The sequence below is a fragment of the Oncorhynchus kisutch genome, linkage group LG13, assembly GCF_002021735.2.
Source record: "Oncorhynchus kisutch isolate 150728-3 linkage group LG13, Okis_V2, whole genome shotgun sequence".
Lineage (NCBI taxonomy): Eukaryota > Metazoa > Chordata > Actinopteri > Salmoniformes > Salmonidae > Oncorhynchus > Oncorhynchus kisutch.
This window is the reverse complement of record NC_034186.2, coordinates 70,774,646-70,794,728: the sequence shown is the minus strand read 5'-3', so window position 1 is coordinate 70,794,728 and position 20,083 is coordinate 70,774,646. Positions and strand designations below refer to the sequence as shown.

General features: G+C 43.2%; 2 protein-coding genes across 3 annotated transcripts; both read left to right on the top strand.

Moving 5' to 3' along the window:
* Window positions 1-4,108: 4,108 nt before the first annotated feature.
* Window positions 4,109-8,957, top strand: LOC109881788 (apolipoprotein C-II). 2 transcript variants are annotated; one of them, XM_020473900.1, is made up of 4 exons: window positions 4,109-4,164; window positions 7,770-7,832; window positions 8,135-8,336; window positions 8,428-8,957. In XM_020473900.1, the coding sequence occupies exons 2-4, from the start codon at window positions 7,784-7,786 to the stop codon at window positions 8,513-8,515; spliced, it is 339 nt and encodes a 112-aa protein (XP_020329489.1). In that variant the 5' UTR covers window positions 4,109-4,164; window positions 7,770-7,783; the 3' UTR covers window positions 8,516-8,957. The 2 variants fall into 2 exon arrangements, with proteins under 2 accessions (XP_020329489.1, XP_020329490.1); XM_020473901.2 differs by lacking the exon at window positions 4,109-4,164 and adding an exon at window positions 6,626-6,978.
* A 2,837-nt stretch (window positions 8,958-11,794) lies between these two features.
* LOC109881787 (trypsinogen-like protein 3) lies at window positions 11,795-13,668 on the top strand. The gene is made up of 5 exons (XM_020473899.2): window positions 11,795-11,925; window positions 12,360-12,534; window positions 12,739-12,995; window positions 13,106-13,239; window positions 13,438-13,668. The coding sequence occupies exons 1-5, from the start codon at window positions 11,883-11,885 to the stop codon at window positions 13,621-13,623; spliced, it is 795 nt and encodes a 264-aa protein (XP_020329488.1). The 5' UTR covers window positions 11,795-11,882; the 3' UTR covers window positions 13,624-13,668.
* The last annotated feature ends 6,415 nt before the right edge of the window (window positions 13,669-20,083 follow it).

Below are 20,083 nucleotides of genomic sequence, written 5' to 3'. Positions count from 1 at the left end.
TTTCAATAACAAAAAAATATTTTTTACAGCTGTTTGAAGCTGGTGGACCAAAACTGAAAGTAAAAGGCTCAAGCGCAAGTCAAGCAGAAGTTTGCATCCTGTAGCTCCAACTCCAAAAAGTTCTGGGACACTGTGAAGTCCATGGAGAACAAGAGCACCTCCTCCCAGCTGCCCACTGCACTGAGGCTAGATAACACAGTCACCACTGATAAATCCATGATTATCGAAAACTTCAACAAGCATTTCTCAACGGCTGGCCATGCCTTCCGCCTGGCTACTCCAACCCTGGCCAACAGCTCCGCCCCCCCCCCGCAGCTACTCGCCCAAGCCTCTCCAGGTTCTCCTTTACCCAAATCCAGATAGCAGATGTTCTGAAAGAGCTGCAAAACCTGGACCCGTACAAATCAGCTGGGCTTGACAATCTGGACCCTCTATTTCTGAAACTATCCGCCGCCATTGTCGCAACCCCTATTACCAGCCTGTTCAACCTCTCTTTCATATCGTCTGAGATCCCCAAGGACTGGAAAGCTGCCGGAGTCATTCCCCTCTTCAAAGGGGGAGACACCCTGGACCCAAACTGTTACAGACCTATATCCATCCTGCCCTGCCTATCTAAGGTCTTCGAAAGCCAAGTCAACAAACAGGTCACTGACCATCTCGAATCCCACCATACCTTCTCCGCTGTGCAATCTGGTTTCCGAGCCGGTCACGGGTGCACCTCAGCCACGCTCAAGGTACTAAACGATATCATAACCGCCATCGATAAAAGACAGTACTGTGCAGCCGTCTTCATCGACCTTGCCAAGGCTTTCGACTCGGTCAATCACCATATTCTTATCAGCAGACTCAGCATCCTCGGTTTTTCGGAAGACTGCCTTGCCTGGTTCACCAATTACTTTGCAGACAGAGTTCAGTGTGTCAAATCGGAGGGCATGCTGTCCGGTCCTCTGGAAGTCTCTATGGGGGTGCCACAGGGTTCAATCCTCGGGCCGACTCTTTTTTCTGTATATATCAATGATGTTACTCTTGCTGCGGGCGATTCCCTGATCCACCTCTACGCAGACGACACCATTCTATATACTTCCGGCCCGTCCTTGGACACTGTGCTATCTAACCTCCAAACGAGCTTCAATGCCATACAACACTCCTTCCGTGGCCTCCAACTGCTCTTAAATGCTAGTAAAACCAAATGCATGCTTTTCAACCGTTCGCTGCCTGCACCCGCATGCCTGACCAGCATCACCACCCTGGATGGTTCCAACCTTGAATATGTGGACATCTATAAGTACCTAGGTGTCTGGCTAGACTGTAAACTCTCCTTCCAGACTCATATCAAACATCTCCAATCGAAAATCAAATTAAGAGTCGGCTTTCTATTCCGCAATAAAGCCTCCTACACTCACGCCGCCAAACTTACCCTAGTAAAACTGACTATCCTACCGATCCTCGACTTCGGCGATGTCATCTACAAAATTGCTTCCAACACTCTACTCAGCAAACTGGATGCAGTTTATCACAGTGCCATCCGTTTTGTCACTAAAGCACCTTATACCACCCACCACTGCGACTTGTACGCTCTAGTCGGCTGGCCCTCGCTACATATTCGTCGCCAGACCCACTGGCTCCAGGTCATCTACAAGTCCATGCTAGGTAAAGCTCCGCCTTTTCTCAGTTCACTGGTCACGATGGCTACACCCATCCGTAGCACGCGCTCTAGCAGGTGTATCTCACTGATCATCCCTAAAGCCAACACCTAATTTGGCCGCCTTTCGTTCCAGTTCTCTGCTGCCTGTGACTGGAACGAATTGCAAAAATCGCTGAAGTTGGAGACTTTCATCTCCCTCACCAATTTCAAACATCTGCTATCTGAGCAGCTAACCGATCGCTGCAGCTGTACATAGTCTATCGGCAAATAGCCCACCCATTTTTACCTACCTCATCCCCATACTGTTTTAATTTATTTACTTTTCTGCTCTTTTGCACACCAATATCTCTACCTGTACATGACCATCTGATCATTTATCACTCCAATGTTAATCTGCAAAATTGTAACTATTCGCCTACCTCCTTATGCCTTTTGCACACAATGTATATAGACTCCCCTTTTTTTCTTCCTTTTGTGTTATTGACTTGTTAATTGTTTACTCCATGTGTAACTCTGTGTTGTCTGTTCACACTGCTATGCTTTATCTTGGCCAGGTCGCAGTTGCAAATGAGAACTTGTTCTCAACTAGCCTACCTGGTTAAATAAAGGTGTTCTCAACTAGCCTACCTGGTTAAATAAAGGTGTTCTCAACTAGCCTACCTGGTTAAATAAAGGTGTTCTCAACTAGCCTACCTGGTTAAATAAAGGTGTTCTCAACTAGCCTACCTGGTTAAATAAAGGTGTTCTCAACTAGCCTACCTGGTTAAATAAAGGTGTTCTCAACTAGCCTACCTGGTTAAATAAAGGTGTTCTCAACTAGCCTACCTGGTTAAATAAAGGTGAAATAAAAATAAAAATAAAAAGTCTCCGCCATGGGATGAGGGGGGATTTGTTTTGAATGTAGCCTAGTGCTGTTGCAATTCATCTAGCACTAAGCTGCATTCACAGCAAATCTCCCTTTGAAACATTATCATTCCACTATTACTGCAGATATATTATGAACATTTTCTGAAATTACAATGCAAATATTAAATAGGAAATCCTATGTGTATCACCTTTAAGTTGCTGTATAAAATATCTGACATTGTATTCAAATTTGAACTTTGTTGTGCTTTTAAATGGTTGAATGCACAGTGATAACACATTTAGGTGACAACTAAACCAGAAATCTCACATTGATTTTCCGTTGGAATTTGGTTGTGCTTTTAGATTGTTGATATCATAGTAATTAAACATTGGGAATTCATCAAACTTTTGGCTGTCTTTTTAGTCGGTGAAAATAGGTTGTAATCTCATTGATTAATGAAATGATGTGGGGATAGCATGTCTATTTTGACCCACTCTCTCTCGCTCTCTTCATCAACACCTGAACAGAGGAATGAACTTTGACTTTGACTCAGAGTCAACACATCCCCACTCATGTATACACTACCGTTCAAAAGTTTGGGGTCACTTAGAAATGTCCTTGTTTTTGAAAGAAAAGCAATTTTTTTTCCATTAAAATAACATCAAATTGATACAGTGTAGACATTGTCAATGTTGTAAATGACTATTGTGGCTGGAAATGGCAGATTTTTTATGGAATAACTACATAGGCGTACAGAGGCCTTTTATTAGCAACCATATCTCAGACTGGCCAATAAAAATAAAAGATTAATATGGGCAAAAGAACACAGACACTGGACAGAGGAACTCTGCTGAGAAGACCAGCATCCCGGAGTCGCCTCCTCACTGTTGTCGTTGAGACTGGTGTTGTACGGTTACTACTTAATGAAGCTGCCAGTTGAGGACTTGTGAGGTGTCTGTTTCTCAAACTAGACACTCTAATGTACTTGTCTTCTTGCTCAGTTGTGCACCGGGGCCTCCCACTCCTCTTTCTATTCTGGTTAGAGACAGTAAAGCTCTATCCTGTGAAGGGAGTAGTACACACCGTTGTACGAGATCTTCCCGTTTCTTGGCAATTTCTAGCATGGAATAGCCTTCATTTCTCAGAACAATAATAGACTGACGAGTTTCAGAGGAAAGATCTTTGTTCCTGGCCATTTTGAGCCTGTAACCGAACCCACGAATGCTGATGCTCCAGATACTCAACTAGTCTAAAGAAGGCCAGTTTTATTGCTTCTTTAATCAGAACAACAGTTTTCAGCTGTGCTAACATAACATTTCTAACATTTCTAATGATCAATTAGCCTTTTAAAATGATAAACTTGGATTAGCTAACACAACGTGCCATTGGAACACAGGAGTGATGGTTGCTGATAATGGACCTCTGTACGCCTATGTAGACATTCCATAAAAAATCTGCCGTTTCCAGCCACAATAGTCCTTTACAACATTAACAATGTCTACACTGTATTTCAGATCAAATTGACAAAAAAAAAGCTTTTCTTTCAAAAACAAGGACATTTCTATTTGACCCTAAACTTTTGAACGGTAGTGTACATACAGGCTAGCTCTCTGCTTCCTCTCAGCTACTGCCTGCTATTCATTCCTGTCACCCAGTACGGAGAGGAGAAACAGTGAGAACAGCCATATTCGTTGGTTATCCATCTGTTGGTACACCATCTTTTAGTTCCCCATATTTTGGTTCACCATGTTTTGGTGGATCATCTTCTAGTTCACCATCTTCTAGTTCACCATGTTTTGGTTCACTATCTTCTTTAGGTTCTCACAGCTGCACGGAGAAAAAGAAAACACCTCTTACTAGAGTAGCTACTTCAGGGTGCACGTGTCACGTTGTCACGGTTTTCTGTAGGTGAAAGAGAGTCAGACCAAAATGTGGCGTGGCTATTGCAATCCATGTTTAATGAGACAAAGTAAACACGATCAAATACAAAAACAAATAAACGTAACATGAAAACCGAACCAGCCCAATACTGGTGCAAAGTAACACAGAGACAGAACAAGGATATAAGGACAATCACCCACCAAAGCCCAACACCAAACAGGCTACCTAAATATGGTTCCCAATCAGAGACAATGACGAACACCTGCCTCTGATTGAGAACCATATCAGGCCATACATAGAACTAGACAAACTAGACATGTAACATAGAATGCCCACTCAGCTCACACCCTGACCAACCAAAACATAGAAACATACAAAGCAAACTTGGAGTCCCCCCAAGGTGCGGACTCCAGCCGCAAAACCTGTGGCCCCCACTTCACCATAGTCTTAGTCCCCCACCTTGTCCGCTTCCGTGGCCTCGTAGCCACGGCGACCCTACTTAATGACCCCACTGGACAGAGGGGCAGCTCGGGACAGAGGGGCGGAAGCTCGGGACAGAGGGGCGGAAGCTCGGGACTGAGGGGCGGAAGCTCGGGACTGAGGGGCTCTGGCGCCTCTGGGCTGAGGGGCTCTGGCGGCCCCTGGCTGACTGGCGGCCCCTGGCTGACTGGCGGCCCCCGCTGACTGGCGGCACTGGCTGCCCCTGGCTGACTGGCGGCCCCTGGCTGACTGGCGGCCCCTGGCTGACTGGCGGCACTGGCATAATGTACATAATAGTACAGAACAGAACAGTCCAGAACAGAATAGTACAGAACAGTCCAGAACAGAATAGTACATAACAGGCCAGAACAAAACAGTCCAGAACAGAACAGTCAAGAACAGAATAGTCCATAACAGAATAGTCCAGAACTGAACAGTCCAGAACAGAATAGTACAGTCCAGAACAGAAAAGTCCATAACCGAACAGAACAGTCCAGAACAGTACAGAATTGCAGAGTAGAGTACAGAGGAGGGATAGAACAATATGTTTCCTGAACTGGGCAACTGAGTCACACAAGTCCAACACGTTTTTCCCACTACCAGAGAGAAATACAGCAGACATAGAGTGCGGGTGGTCAATCACAAAGTGCAACTATTACATGTTTGCTGTTGCTGCCCTGTTTCACTGTACCCTCTTGCCAGGTCGCTATGTAGCTGAATATGTTCTTCATAACCTACTTGGCTAAATAAAGGGCCTAAATGAATCATTAAATAAATAAGACATATACACCAATTAAAATATGTTTAATGAGTTCGATCTTCAATCTCACTCCAAAAGCTAATTCTGCGCCAAACAGATTGGATAATGATCAAGGGCACAACCCTTCCTATTCAACCAATGATCAGTGAGAAGGGATATGGTCAGGTTTTTGCTTTAGTGCTACAGTGCATACCAGCCTGTCCCTTCAGTTTATCACCACCACCACCTACCAGAGACCATATTGACAGGACACAAAACAACCTGACGTGTGACTGGGAATCAGGTGACTAGTGTTTACACAGCACTAAATTTAGTAAACAAAGAAGGGAAAAAAAGCTTTCCATATTAAGGCAAAGTTCAATATTTCACAACTTAATGTTGAGTTTGTAGTGTCTGTTAAAAAGAAAACTGAAGCATGGATTACAGTTTCTCCTGGCCCATAAACCCTTTCAGGGTGAGGAAACATCTAATATCTAATAAATACTGAACTCCCCCGTTAAACCAATCAAGTCTAACACGGAAAATGTAATGTAATACTGGAATTGTACAATCATACTTTATTGTAAAAGCACTTGACCTCACACACACACAGCCAGGACAGGTTATTAGGAGGATCTAGCTAAAAGATCATGGCAGATTCATCACAGTACACCTGAAGATGTGGATGATGCAGTTTAAACAGCCCACAGCTACAGCACTGGGCTTCACATGAGATATTCAGTGATAACAGATCATGCTGCCCCATCATTAACTTCCACTGGTAGTGAGTCATTGACCGATAGTTAACCAGCCCCACCTGGCGAATCTTTGTCTTAGTTTACCATCACCATTTGAGCGCAGTGGGGTCTGTGCTAACCAGTAGTAACCAGACCGACGGACGTGTCACTGTTGATCTAGACTTAGGACTGTGTGCTTAGGCATGGGAGGGGGTAGGTGGAAGGGGGTGGTGGTAGGGGTTTGTAATATGAACTCTACGGACTTAATAAAGACCAATAAAAGTCAACCAGTCTCCAATCAAAACCAATCAGCAAGCAGGATAACTTGTTCTGTTACATTTCAATACAGCTATCTGGATTGGCAAATACACAGATTCCCTACACTAAACTCAAATGATACTAAATAAACAAATGATGAACCTGTTACTGTCATAGCATCTCCATCGTTGACCCTGTCTGCCCTCTCTTACTTTCTTTATCACATACACAAACACCTGAACAGTGGGTGTTTATCTCAGAGGAGTGCACTTTGGCTCGGAGAACGACAAGTCAACACATCTCCACTCATATATATACAGGCTATCTCACCGCTGCCTCTCAGCTACTGCCTGCTATTCATTCCTGTCACCCAGTACGGAGAGGAGAAACAGTGAGTACAGCCATGTTCGTTTGGTTCACCCTGTTTTGGTTCACACATCTGCATGGAGAAAAAGAAAACACCTCTTAGTCATGATAGTATCACTGTTATAAGGTGTTGTAGATGGGTATTGGGTGGGTAAGATGGGTATTACACGTCTGTCTCCAGACTGTTGGACAAAACACTCCCTGGGAGAGATCAAGTAGAGGGTATTGAGAGGGGTTCCAACTGAACGGAATAACTAAATAAATTATAGCATGTCTATACAGATGTAGGACCTTAATTTGATCACCCTGTTATTACATGACAATAGGGGCAGAGCAGGAAATGCAAACTTGTAGGATATTCAAGATTTTAAAAGGCTTCTAAAGTTTGCAATTTAACATTTCAGACTTGATTTGCTAACTAAACATGTATCAACCCCCTACAAAAATGGCCATTAATTATAATAATATTATAATGATTATTTCCTGTTTCTCCAGGATTATTTTCCTGCTGTGAGAAACTGGTCAAAGTAAGATCCTGCATCTGTATGTGGTCTGCTGCATCATAGTGAGATACAAACCCAGAAAAATTATAGTTTCATTGTCATTAAAAACATTGGCAACCCCAGAATAGCCTTACCGTAGTCATTGGAAACATGTTAAAAGACACGTTTGAGATGAAATGGAAGAGATTAGATGAGCCTGAGATGAGATCAGGCTAAGAGCAGAGCTCAAAAGGAGGAGGAAATGATGCTGACTAGTGGACAAGTTGATGAATGGTTTGTCTGACCCTCACCAAGATGTTTGCTTTGCACACAGATCTGAGTGACATCATGAACAAGCTTCTGGTCATCACTGTGCTCGTCACTCTTCTGGGCCTCAGTAAGTACACAGTCAAGAACCTGACTGACTAACTGACTGACTAACTGACTGACATACTGGTGATGTTCCAGCTTGTCTTTTATGCAGTCTCACTGTGCATCCCAGAAAGTTGTTTTATCATAATAGCATTTCTCTACACCCACAATAACATCTACTAATTTTGTGTATGCGACCAACAAAATTTGATTTGATTTGAAACGTTAAACACTCCAGATAAGAGCACCACGAGCAGCAATATTAACTGACTGACAGACTGACCAACCAACCATTTTGACCCTCTAACCCTAACCCTCCCCTTCCAGGTGCTCAGGGCCTCCGTCTGCCTAGGCAAGCCGAGGACGGTACGCCTGAGGAACCGGTCGCAGATGTTGCTGAGGCTGATGGAGAGCAGGGAACCCTGGAAAAGCTGACCAGCACCTTCAAGGGCTACTACGACACATCCATCAGCACCGCCTCTAGCTGGCTGGACAGCATCGATGGCCTGAAGCTGAAGGAGAAGGCCGCGTAAGACACACACACACACACAAGAACGGAACAGCAGGTCAAGATAGCAGGCTGACAGTTAATGCACTGTCCATGTGTCTGTGTCCATCAGGAATGCCCTCAGTGACACCACTGTGGCGGCGATGACTTACGCTGGCATCCTGCAGGACCAGGTCTACCACATCTTATACCAACAGTAAAGACCCTTCCTTGTTTCCCTCTGTGTCCCCAACGTCCTCAAAATGCTTTTGTGAGGAGAGCGTCACAGCTGTGGGCCCCTACTCTCTCATCCTGGAGCCTCTGATCAGCTTCACCAGACCTCCAACCCTCGGTGACGTCCCCCTGGAGTCTGTGTAGATTGAAATACAGTATTATTTTATGTCAACATTTTACGTTTCAGTCATTTAGCAAACGCTCTTATCCAGAGCGACTTACAATTAGTGCATTCATCTTAAGATAGCTAGGTGAGACAACCACATATCACAGTCGTAGGAAGTACATTTATTTTTACAATAAAGTAGCTATCAGCAAAGTCAGTGAAAGTAGGAAAATACTTTTTTTTAATGTTTTTTTTAATGTCAACGTATCTTTAAATAAAAACATGCATTTGTAGAAAACCAATAAACCCTATGTGTTTCTTGAGGGGCATTATTCATATTTTTTAAATTTATTTTATTTCACCTTTATTTAACCAGGTAGGCAAGTTGAGAACAAGTTCTCATTTACAATTGCAACCTGGCCAAGATAAAGCAAAGCAGTTCGGCACATACAACAACACAGAGTTACACATGGAGTAAAACAAACATACAGTCAATAATACCGTAGAAAAATAAGTCTATATACAATGTCAGCAAATGAGGTGAGACAAGTGAGGTAAAGGCAAAAAAGGCCATGGTGGCGAAGTAAATACAATATAGCAAGTAAAACACTGGAATGGTAGATTTACAGTGGAAGAATGTGCAAAGTAGATATAGAAATAATGGGGTGCAAAGGAGCAAAATAAATAAATAAATAAATACAGTAGGGAAAGAGGTAGTTGTTTCGGTTAAATTATAGATGGGCTATGTACAGGTGCAGTAATCTGTGAGCTGCTCTGACAGCTGGTGCTTAAAGCTAGAGAGGGAGATGAGTGTTTCCAGTTTCAGAGATTTTTGGAGTTCGTTCCAGTCATTGGCAGCAGAGAACTGGAAGGAGAGGCGGCCAAAGGAAGAATTGGTTTTGGGGGTGACTAGAGAGATATACCTGCTGGAGCACGTGCTACAGGTGGGTACTGCTATGGTGAACTGTGAGCTGAGATAAGGAAGGACTTTACCTAGCAGGGTCTTGTAGATGACCTGGAGCCAGTGGGTTTGGCGACGAGTATGAAGCGAGGGCCAGCCAACAAGATCATACAGGTCGCAGTGGTGGGTAGTATATGGGGCTTTTGTGACAAAATGGATGGCACTGTGATAGACTGCATCCAATTTATTGAGTAGGGTATTGGAGGCTATTTTGTAGATGACATCGCCGAAGTCGAGGATTGGTAGGATGATCAGTTTTACAAGGGTATGTTTGGAAGCATGAGTGAAGGATGCTTTTTTGCGAAATAGGAAGCCAATTCTAGATTTAACTTTGGATTGGAGATGTTGGATGTGAGTCTGGAAGGAGAGTTTACAGTCTAACCAGACACCTAGGTATTTATAGTTGTCCACATATTCTAAGTCAGAACGATCCAGAGTAGTGATGCTGGACGGGCGGGCAGGTGCGGGCAGCGATCGGTTGAAGAGCATGCATTTAGTTTTACTTGTATTTAAGAGCAGTTGGAGGCCACGGAAGGAGAGTTGTATGGCATTGAAGCTCGCCTGGAGGGTTGTTAACACAGTGTCCAAAGAAGGGCCAGAAGTATACAGAATGGTGTCGTCTGCGTAGAGGTGGATCAGAGACTCACCAGCAGCAAGAGCGACATCATTGATGTATACAGAGAAGAATCAGAGAAGTAGTTAGTGAACCTGTCGAGTCTGCCGATGAGGATAAAATATATATATATATGAGTCAGTACGATCATTGTACTATGTGTTTTATTATCAGACAAAGTTGAGAGAGGTGGGATATGTTCATGCATATCTCCCACAGGTTTGTGACAATATGGTTGTGTGTACATCATGTCTCAGAGTTTACAATATGGACAATACGGAGTCTCACAATGCCTACTGTACATAACTATCACCTAACTCTGAGTCAACTGCCTCTCGTCTGAATATAAGAAGCAGGTCATATAGAGGAAAAAGTCAACACCGATTCCTGTGACTGTTTCTGACAGACAGGTTCTCAACCAGAGCTTGAGTTTCTAAATGAGTGGAAATAAAGGGTGTCCTTTGGGTTTCTGATCTCAGAAAGGTTCAAAGTGAGCTATTCATGATCCTTTTGAAGCTGCAATGATAACAGACAGAAATAATACATTTGACCTCAAATATGATCATGTTCACTGAAGATGTAAGAGCCTGGAGCTACAAGACCACAGAGAAGAACATCTTGAACTGTTCGTTAATCTCTTCATAGGGTGGTGATACACTAGCAGGGATATGGCCAATCTGATGTAGCCTCAGTCTAAGATTCATTCAAACGGACTCAAAATGTATTCAAACTAAATACCTCAAATCCCTGAGTACCTACGTTTCCCCATCTTGATTTCCCAATTCTCTCACAACTTTATCTGTCTCACGAGGCCACATTGTTACCTTCTGTTAGTAATCAACCCACAGTTAATGAATAGCTTCACTTGATATTACTAAACGAGGGCACTGCACATTGATACAAGGGGTTACATAATGGTAGATCCCACTGAGTACTTTCATCACAGTGAAATATTAACTCTAAATGCTAGGAATTATATGAGAAGCCTTATCGCTCTTGTTTATTCGTTTTTCCCCAATGGTGACAGTAAAAGGACATAGCACCTGTACTACAAAGAACAACACATGTGTCTCATACTAAAGGGCCAACATGTGTTTTAAATGAAAGGGCCTTTTGTTCTGTTGGTTTGTTTTTGCTTTGTTGTTTGTTGTTTAAATCATGTAAAAAATATATACTGTATATTTGTACTTGTGTCAAAAATGGTCAATTGTATGCTCTTATACAGATGTAAGATCTTCATTTGATCACCTTGTTGCAGGAGCTTGTTGTGTATTTGAGGTTTAAAAAGGCTCCTGAAGTATTTAATCTCCACCTAGAAATTTCAGACTTGATTTTCCCAGATTTTCCCTGTATCAACCCTTACAAAAATGTCCATTGATGATAGTGCACATAATAACTCAAATGTCCTGTTGCTGCAGAATTGTTTTCTTGCTCTTGAAAACTGTCTGAAATTAAGATTAATTTAAAAAAAGTATATTACAAACAAGTCTGTAATTGACTGAATGGGGGCCTATAACCATACCTATCCAGTCACAGACATGAGAGAAGTGCCAGGAAAACAAAGCACAGGTGCAGCCCAGGCAGTCAACTCCCAGAGATCTAAAGGCTAGAGACACAGATACACAGGTATAAAAGAACCACAGACTAAACCCAGGCTCATACAGAGACCAAGACATGATGAAGCTGCTACTGCTGACCTTGGCTTTGGGGTGTGCAGGTAAGACTGTAATATACAGTATCTACAGCATCATGAGACAGTTATGCAATGCAAGAGCATGAAGAATGATACCTTCTTTTAGAGACAGGTTAGGGAGGGAGATATATACGGCCGCGTAGCCTGGTGGTTAGAGCGTTGGACTAGTAACCGAAAGGTTGCAAGATCTAATTCCCGAGCTGACAAGGTACAAATCTGTCCTTCTGCCCCTGAACAAGGCAGTTAACCCACTGTTCCTAGGCCGTCATTGAAAATAAGAATGTGTTCTTATCTGACTTGCCTAGTAAAATAAAATACACTGAGTGTACTGAACATTATGCTCTTTCCATGACATATACTGACTGGGTGCATCTCAATATTAGGAAGGTGTTCTTAACGTTTTGTACACTCAGTCTTTACTCATCTATACTATGACCATTTCTCTCTCTCTTATTTAGCGGCTGTTCCAGTGGAGGAGAATGGAGCGTTGGTGCAGGAAGTTTGCCAACCCCACTCCAGACCCTGGCAGGTCTACCTGTGGAACACTAAGGGGGGCTGGTATGGGGAGGAAAGGTGTAGTGGTGCCCTCATCAACGAGTGGTGGGTGCTTACCGCCTGGAACTGCTTTGTCGAGTAGGTATTCCCCCTTTTTTCTTTTTCCGAAATCAGTGTAAAATGCATGCAGCCCATACTCTACTCTACTCTACTCTACTCTACTCTACTCTACTCTACTCTACTCTACTCTACTCTACTCTACTCTACTCTACTCTACTCTACTCTACTCTACTCTACTCTACTCCACTCCACTCTACTCTACTCTACTCCACTCCTCCTCAGACCTGGCCACACTATGGTTTCTCTGGGGGAGCATGACCTGACAGTGGAGGAAGGGACAGAGCAACATGTCCGGGTGGCCAGATATGTGCAGCACGGGCCGTACGCACGAGGCCCCTCACACAGCCTGGCAATGGTGAAGCTGGCAGAGCCTGCCCGGTTCACTCAGCATGTCATGCCCGTAGCCCTACCCACACGATGCACTCAGCTCCACGAGAAGTGTCTGGTCAGCGGCTGGGGCTCCACCGTACCGGGACAGGGTGAGTGGACCATAAAGCCAGGGGAGGGCTATATGCCTCAACCGAAATTAATGGAATAGATAAGCACCAAATAAACTCCCATGAGTCCCTATGTCTGTCCCTCCATACAGACGAGCCCAATCTAATCCTGAAGTGTGAAACCCAGCGGGTCATTGATGACAAGATGTGCCAGATAGCCTTTCCCCTTTATTGGATTGAACATGCATTCTGTGCTAAAACCATCATCTCAACAGACAACTGCCTGGTCAGTACATCAACAGCACAGTGCTTTGCAAACATGTATATTTTTTATCTCTGGCTGTTGCATTGGAAATGTGTAAGAGAATATTATGATCAACGAGCTAATCAAGATTTTCCTTTGTACTTTAATTTCACTGTGCCACCATACTCTGAGAGTTCTCCATGTCTACTTTTAACCTCTCTCTCTCTTTCACTTTCTCAGTCTGACCAGGGCAGTACTGTGGTCTGTGGGGGTGAGCTACAGGGGTTGTTCTGGTCCAGTTCTTCTGACGTTGGTTTGTACACCCGCCTGTGCCTGTACCTTAACTGGATCAGTGACATCATGAACACCCCTGATCCTACACCTGAACCTGCGTGGACCACCGCAGCAGCAGCTACAACATGGTGATTGAAAAGAAAAACAATAAAGTGATATGTACTGAAATGTTCTGTTCACCTGCCCCGTTGATTCCATCATATCCGGCCTGCGTTGTTTTAATTCCCCAGCAGAGGGCAACATAGACTAATAATACTGGCCTATCACAAACCTCTGAGAGATTTCTTGGCTAAAACATGTCACACATTAACACATACATATTTTCCCATGTAGAAAAAAACTAAAGTCTGCAGGAAGTTTAATTTCTCAATTACTTAGTTTACTTCTCCAAACAATTGGAATTGGACACCCCAAAGTGTCTTTCCTGAAGATAAATCCTCCAACCATGCAGTCGTTTGTCCTGGGATATGTAGTTCTTTTGATCACCAGCAGATGGCAATGTAGACTAATAATAGTCCATTTGAGCACAAAAGCGCCACACAATCAATGTAAAGAGAGACACCGAATGAAAAAAGGAGAAAGAGGATTTTCAGAGAGAGAGAGAGGGAGAGAGAGAGAGAGAGAGAGAGAGAGCGGTTGAGATGAGAGCAGGTGAAATGAGACCGCCATTCTTTGCAAGGTTTTGAATGAGTGTGTCCAGATCTGCGTGCAAGCTGAATATCACACTCTGACACACACACACACACACACACACACACACACACACACACACACACACACACACACACACACACACACACACACACACACACACACACACACACACACACACACACACACACACACACACACACGCACACACACATGCACACACACACACACACACAATGTATGACTGACAGCTGTGCCCACTGACACTCAGTCTAACACTGGAGCCACTTCACCATCTGTTCTCCACACTTTTCCCGCCTTTTCCCTCTTTGGAATACTCTACTCTCCCGTTCAGGTCCCCCTCCTCCTTCCCTCACCCTTTCCTCTAGCTTTCAGAGATCTCTGACTCTTTCCATTTTTTTGGTCTCTCCTGCACTCCATTCCACTCTCCTGCTCCGTCTCTAATACACTGAGATGAAACAACCTATAGAAACTCTTACTCCGTTTACAGTACAATTGACTTTGTCCTTCTGTCTGTATCCATATGCCCACTCCCCCACTCCCCCTCTCACCCCCACACTCATTTACCCTCTATTCTTCCCTCATTTACTTCCATCATACTATAAATGCTCCAAATTAATCTGTCCTCTCTTCCTCCCTCACTCCTTTCAGTGCTGTTGGCTAGCATTGTTCCTGCACTAGCTAAACAGAGAGATGTTTATAGTAAAGATCAGGTAATATGTAATATGAGCAGATATACTCTGAGTGTACAAAACATTAAGAACACATTCCTAATATTGAGTTGCAGGATGTCCTTTGGGTGGTGGATCATTCTTCATACACACAGGAAAATGTTGAGTGTGAAAAACCTAGCAGCGTTGCACTTCTTCAGACACTTAAACTGATGCGCCTGGCCTCTACACCCATATCCCGTACACTGATTCATCTCACTCTCCCTGGCAAACTGTTCCTATCGCTCATCAGATGCTTACATTCTCAACATCCTCCTATGACACCTAACAAACTCATGGTCCTGGAAGAAGGTGAGGAAGTCACAGGGAGGGACAGACAGAGAGAGAGAGAGAGAGAGAGAGAGAGAGAGAGAGAGAGAGAGAGAGAGAGAGAGAGAGAGAGAGAGAGAGAGAGAGAGAGAGAGATAGAGAGAGAGAGAGAGAGGGAGAGAGTTGAAAGTACACACAGAGAAGCCTCAGAGTATGGTGGCATAGATAAATGAACGAAGGACTCAATACTGCGATAAGAAAAATCACAATAATGTCATAGTGACTCTCCATAAGTGGGATTTACGCTATGTGACTCGCTATGTGTGCCCCAGTGTGTATCTCACACCCATTAACTGAAACCAGTGTGTCTGTGTAAAGGCTTTACTAATTTATAAGAGACAACGGAGCATAAAAACTCAATCTCTCCAAATTTGTCCCCATTGCCTAGTAGAGACACGAGTCTCGTCAGTGGGGTAAATTACTTTCAAGTGCTCTAATGATACCGACCTAATAGCTAACAGCAAACAGAGAAAGGGAGAGGGGGGTGTATATGTAGATGTGTATGTGTGTGTGTGTATGTGTGTGGGGTGGGGGGCGGGGGCGGGGATAATGCATCTAATGGAGGAATTAACTAAGTAAATTAACTCTGAGTAATAACCTCTGTTTCTGTCTCTCCCTCTCTCTCTTTTCTCTCCCTCTCCCCATCATGGTTAGAGAGTGCAGGAAGTGAGTGCCCCAGCCTCTCTCATCATCCCTCTAATGTAGCCCCCTCCACCTGCTTTTAATCAGAGGGAGTGATGGAGAACCCTGACTGGATGTGTCTGTGGTAAATAGTGTACAGTATGTGTGGGATAGTGCGACACAGACAGACAGACAAACAGACAAACATTCGCCTCAAAACAGTTTTACCTGTGTTCAAAATCAAACACTGCACTCAAATCATAAACAAAGTAATCAAAATGATATACACTCTCAAGCAGTCAGTAAACAATACACCCCAAAATAGAAAACACATTGTTCAAAACATACAATTCTCAGGGAGAAGTACGTTTTTTATCAAAAAAAATATTCATACTTTTGATGAACGAAAACATGTTCTATGAAGTAGCTCAAAATTTATCAGAAATTTTGTTTTTTGTTCTTCCTCCTCCTTGTACCCCTATTTTTACAGTACTGTACCCTGCATCTCACAAACTTTTCCTTTGTCTCTGTGATACTGTAATTCTTGTTCTTTGTTGATATGAACCTGCAACCAGTCAAAATCTATTGAGCAGTCAGTACTGTTAATAAATGGAAAGCACAATGTTCAGGGCCATACAATTTGTCCATTGTACAGTATACAGCCTACAATGTACTGTACTACAGTATACAATACTAAAAGAGACAAAAATCAAAGGAGTAAACATGTGATCAATGTGCTTCTTCTTGTCTTTGGGCTGGGTCAGGCCAGAGCACTTTGTCGACATCACAAGCAATATTGTTCCTCCTGAGGCAACGGGGGAAGAAGCCTCTTGTGTGCCGTATCCAGCCCTGACATGATTCCTCACCTATATCACCACAGGCTACATCCATGGCTTGCAGCAGATTTACTCTGGTGTAGGGTTGTCTATCATACACTTTCCATCTCCAAGAGGAGAAAAACTCCTCAATCGGATTCAGGAAAGGCGAGTATGGAGGGAGGTACAAGTTCATAAACTGCCCATTGATGTTAAACCATTCCCTTACCTGAGCAGCTCGGTGGAAACTGACATTGTCCCACACTATCACATAGGTGGGAATGGGATTCTCATTTAGCTCTTGACCCTGCTGCTCTTGAACCTGCTGCTCAAATAAAATATATCTTAGATTGGCAATACATCTTAGAAGGTGCTGGGTGTTATATGGCCCAAGTGTAACATGGTGATGTAGAACACCATGGTTGCTGATAGCAGCACAGATTGTAACATTGCAACGTCGTTGACCAGGGACTTCAACAATGGCCCGCTGTCCAATCATGTTTCAGCCTCTCTTTCTCCTCTTTGTTAGATTGAAGCCTGCTACATTGACAAAGATGAACTCATGGGGTCTGTCCAAAGATTCCAAGTCAAATATTGTCTGTGTAGAAATTCAATATACTGTATGTAGGATTTTGTAAGTCGTACAGAGACAGTGCTATACTGTAGAGTACAATTAGGCTTCTGATTCACATACATTATATGTACTGAAGAGTAATGTCATTCACATAGTATGTGTTAGTACTGTAGACAATCTGGATTACAGTAAATGTTTCTGAATGTACACTTACTTGCACATACTGAGCTCGCAGTTCTTTCACCCTTGGTGAGTTGCGCTCAGAAGGTACTCTGTATACTTTCATTTCATTCGCATCCTGTTACGATGGAGGACACGGTCAATTGTGGAAATGCTCACACTGTCGATTCCCTGGAAGTGTGTGTTGTCTTGTATCACTCGTTCCTGGATTTCTCTGAGTCGTATTGCATTATCGTGAAGGACCATGCCAACTATAACGGCCTCTTGCTCCCGAGTGAATATAGCTGTCCTTCCACCTGCATGTGGCAGCCTTGCAATTCTACAAAAAGTAGTTGAGCAGTTACAAAACATATTCATGCAGTACAATACATACAGTGATTAACTTGATTGAAACAGCTGCATATAGTGTAGTACAGTAAATTTGCAATTATAAAAAATACAGTAGTATACTGTACCTGTTCTCTTCTCTGAATGTCCTTCCTATGGTGGAAACAGAAAATCGGCTCAAATTGGGTTGCAATCTAAGTCCTGCTTCCCTCATTGTCAGTCCATGGACAAGAACATGGTCTATAACTGTTGCTCGAATTTCATCAGATATTTCCACTCTTTGTCTTCCTCTTCCGCCTCCTCTTCCTCTTTCTTGCCCTCTTCCTCCTCGTCGCCCACCTCGCATACGCACTCGTCCTTGTCCTCTCACATCGTTTCTTCTATCCCATTCTCAGACTTCCCACCTTCAACAACCTGTTTGCTCTCTGAACTGGCTTATATTGGTTGTGTCGCATCATTTGAAACAGGTTAAATCCATTTTGAGTGGTTGTGTTCAATCAATGACATGTGTTCTCTATTTGTATATGATTGTTGCCACTTGTGTTTACCAGTATGGATGACATGTGCATTAGAGTGCAGAATGTGTTTACCAGTATGGATGACATGTGCATTAGAGTGCAGAATGTGTTTACCAGTATGGATGACATGTGCATTAGAGTGCAGAATGTGTTTACCAGTATGGATGACATGTGCATTAGAGTGCAGAATGTGTTTACCAGTATGGATGACATGTGCATTAGAGTGCAGAATGTGTTTACCAGTATGGATGACATGTGCATTAGAGTGCAGAATGTGTTTACCAGTATGGATGACATGTGCATTAGAGTGCAGAATGTGTTTACCAGTATGGATGACATGTGCATTAGAGTGCAGAATGTGTTTACCAGTATGGATGACATGTGCATTAGAGTGCAGAATGTGTTTACCAGTATGGATGACATGTGCATTAGAGTGCAGAATGTGTTTACCAGTATGGATGACATGTGCATTAGAGTGCAGAATGTGTTTACCAGTATGGATGACATGTGCATTAGAGTGCAGAATGTGTTTACCAGTATGGATGACATGTGCATTAGAGTGCAGAATGTGTTTACCAGTATGGATGACATGTGCATTAGAGTGCAGAATGTGTTTACCAGTATGGATGACATGTGCATTAGAGTGCAGAATGTGTTTACCAGTATGGATGACATGTGCATTAGAGTGCAGAATGTGTTTACCAGTATGGATGACATGTGCATTAGAGTGCAGAATGTGTTTACCAGTATGGATGACATGTGCATTAGAGTGCAGAATGTGTTTACCAGTATGGATGACATGTGCATTAGAGTGCAGAATATGTTTTGAGAATGTGTTTAGAATTTTGCTGAAAAGTCTAAGTGAGATCTGCATATTGTGTTTTACCATGTGAAATGGTTTAAGGTATTGACAACAGACTGCATAATTAGCTAAATGAGTCCAGGCAACTGAGAACTTTGTTCAGCCAATGGGTTTTAGTGTTTTAGTAATTGAGAAAAACTGTAATATATTTGTATTGATGTGTATTTGAGGTCAGACTTACGCATTCAGTAATAATGGATTTGTATGGACTATTATCAAGTGTATTTGTGTGTGAGGCTGTGTGTGTGTACGAGTGCATGTGTGTATGCATGCGTTTGTGTGTTTGTGTGAGAGAGAAACATCACACGGGTATTGCCAGTGATAATGCATTAGTATTGATGCCAGTGTTTGGGAGATCACAGATATGGCTGTGGTGCTAGAGAGAAAGAGAGAACATCACAACAGAGACTGAAACCCCATGGAGAGGCCGTTCCCCGTCCTACTACAATCATCCCACACTGGGATAAACACAACACAATTCTCTTTATTTCTGTCAAATCTGAATAGTCTATTTTCCTGTTTTTTTTCCAATCTGGCTGTGTGACAGTATGTGTAGCTATACTGCTCAGAGGAATGCAGTGAGGAAGCTATACTGCACCTGGGGGCCACACGTTCCTACAGGGAGACTAAAAACAACAGCAGCATAACAAACAGGCAGTGTAGTGAACACCTGGCCATGAGCCCAGCATTGTATCCATTCTCCCTATGTGTTCACAAACCTGAAGAGATAGCAACACTACTGCAACATAAAACATTACCTAAACTCTGACACTACCTCACACTGAAAGTTGCCAGAGTCATGTGTGTCTGTGTGTGTGTGTATGTGTGTGTGGACCTACAGAGCAGACTGATGCATGGCAGGGCAGTATGGGAGGCAGACACAGACCAGCAGTACCAGGTTAGAGGAGGGGGGAGTTAATCATGTACAGCACATAAACACACTCAGAGGTCATGCTTCATCTACCAGACACACTGCAGGTCCT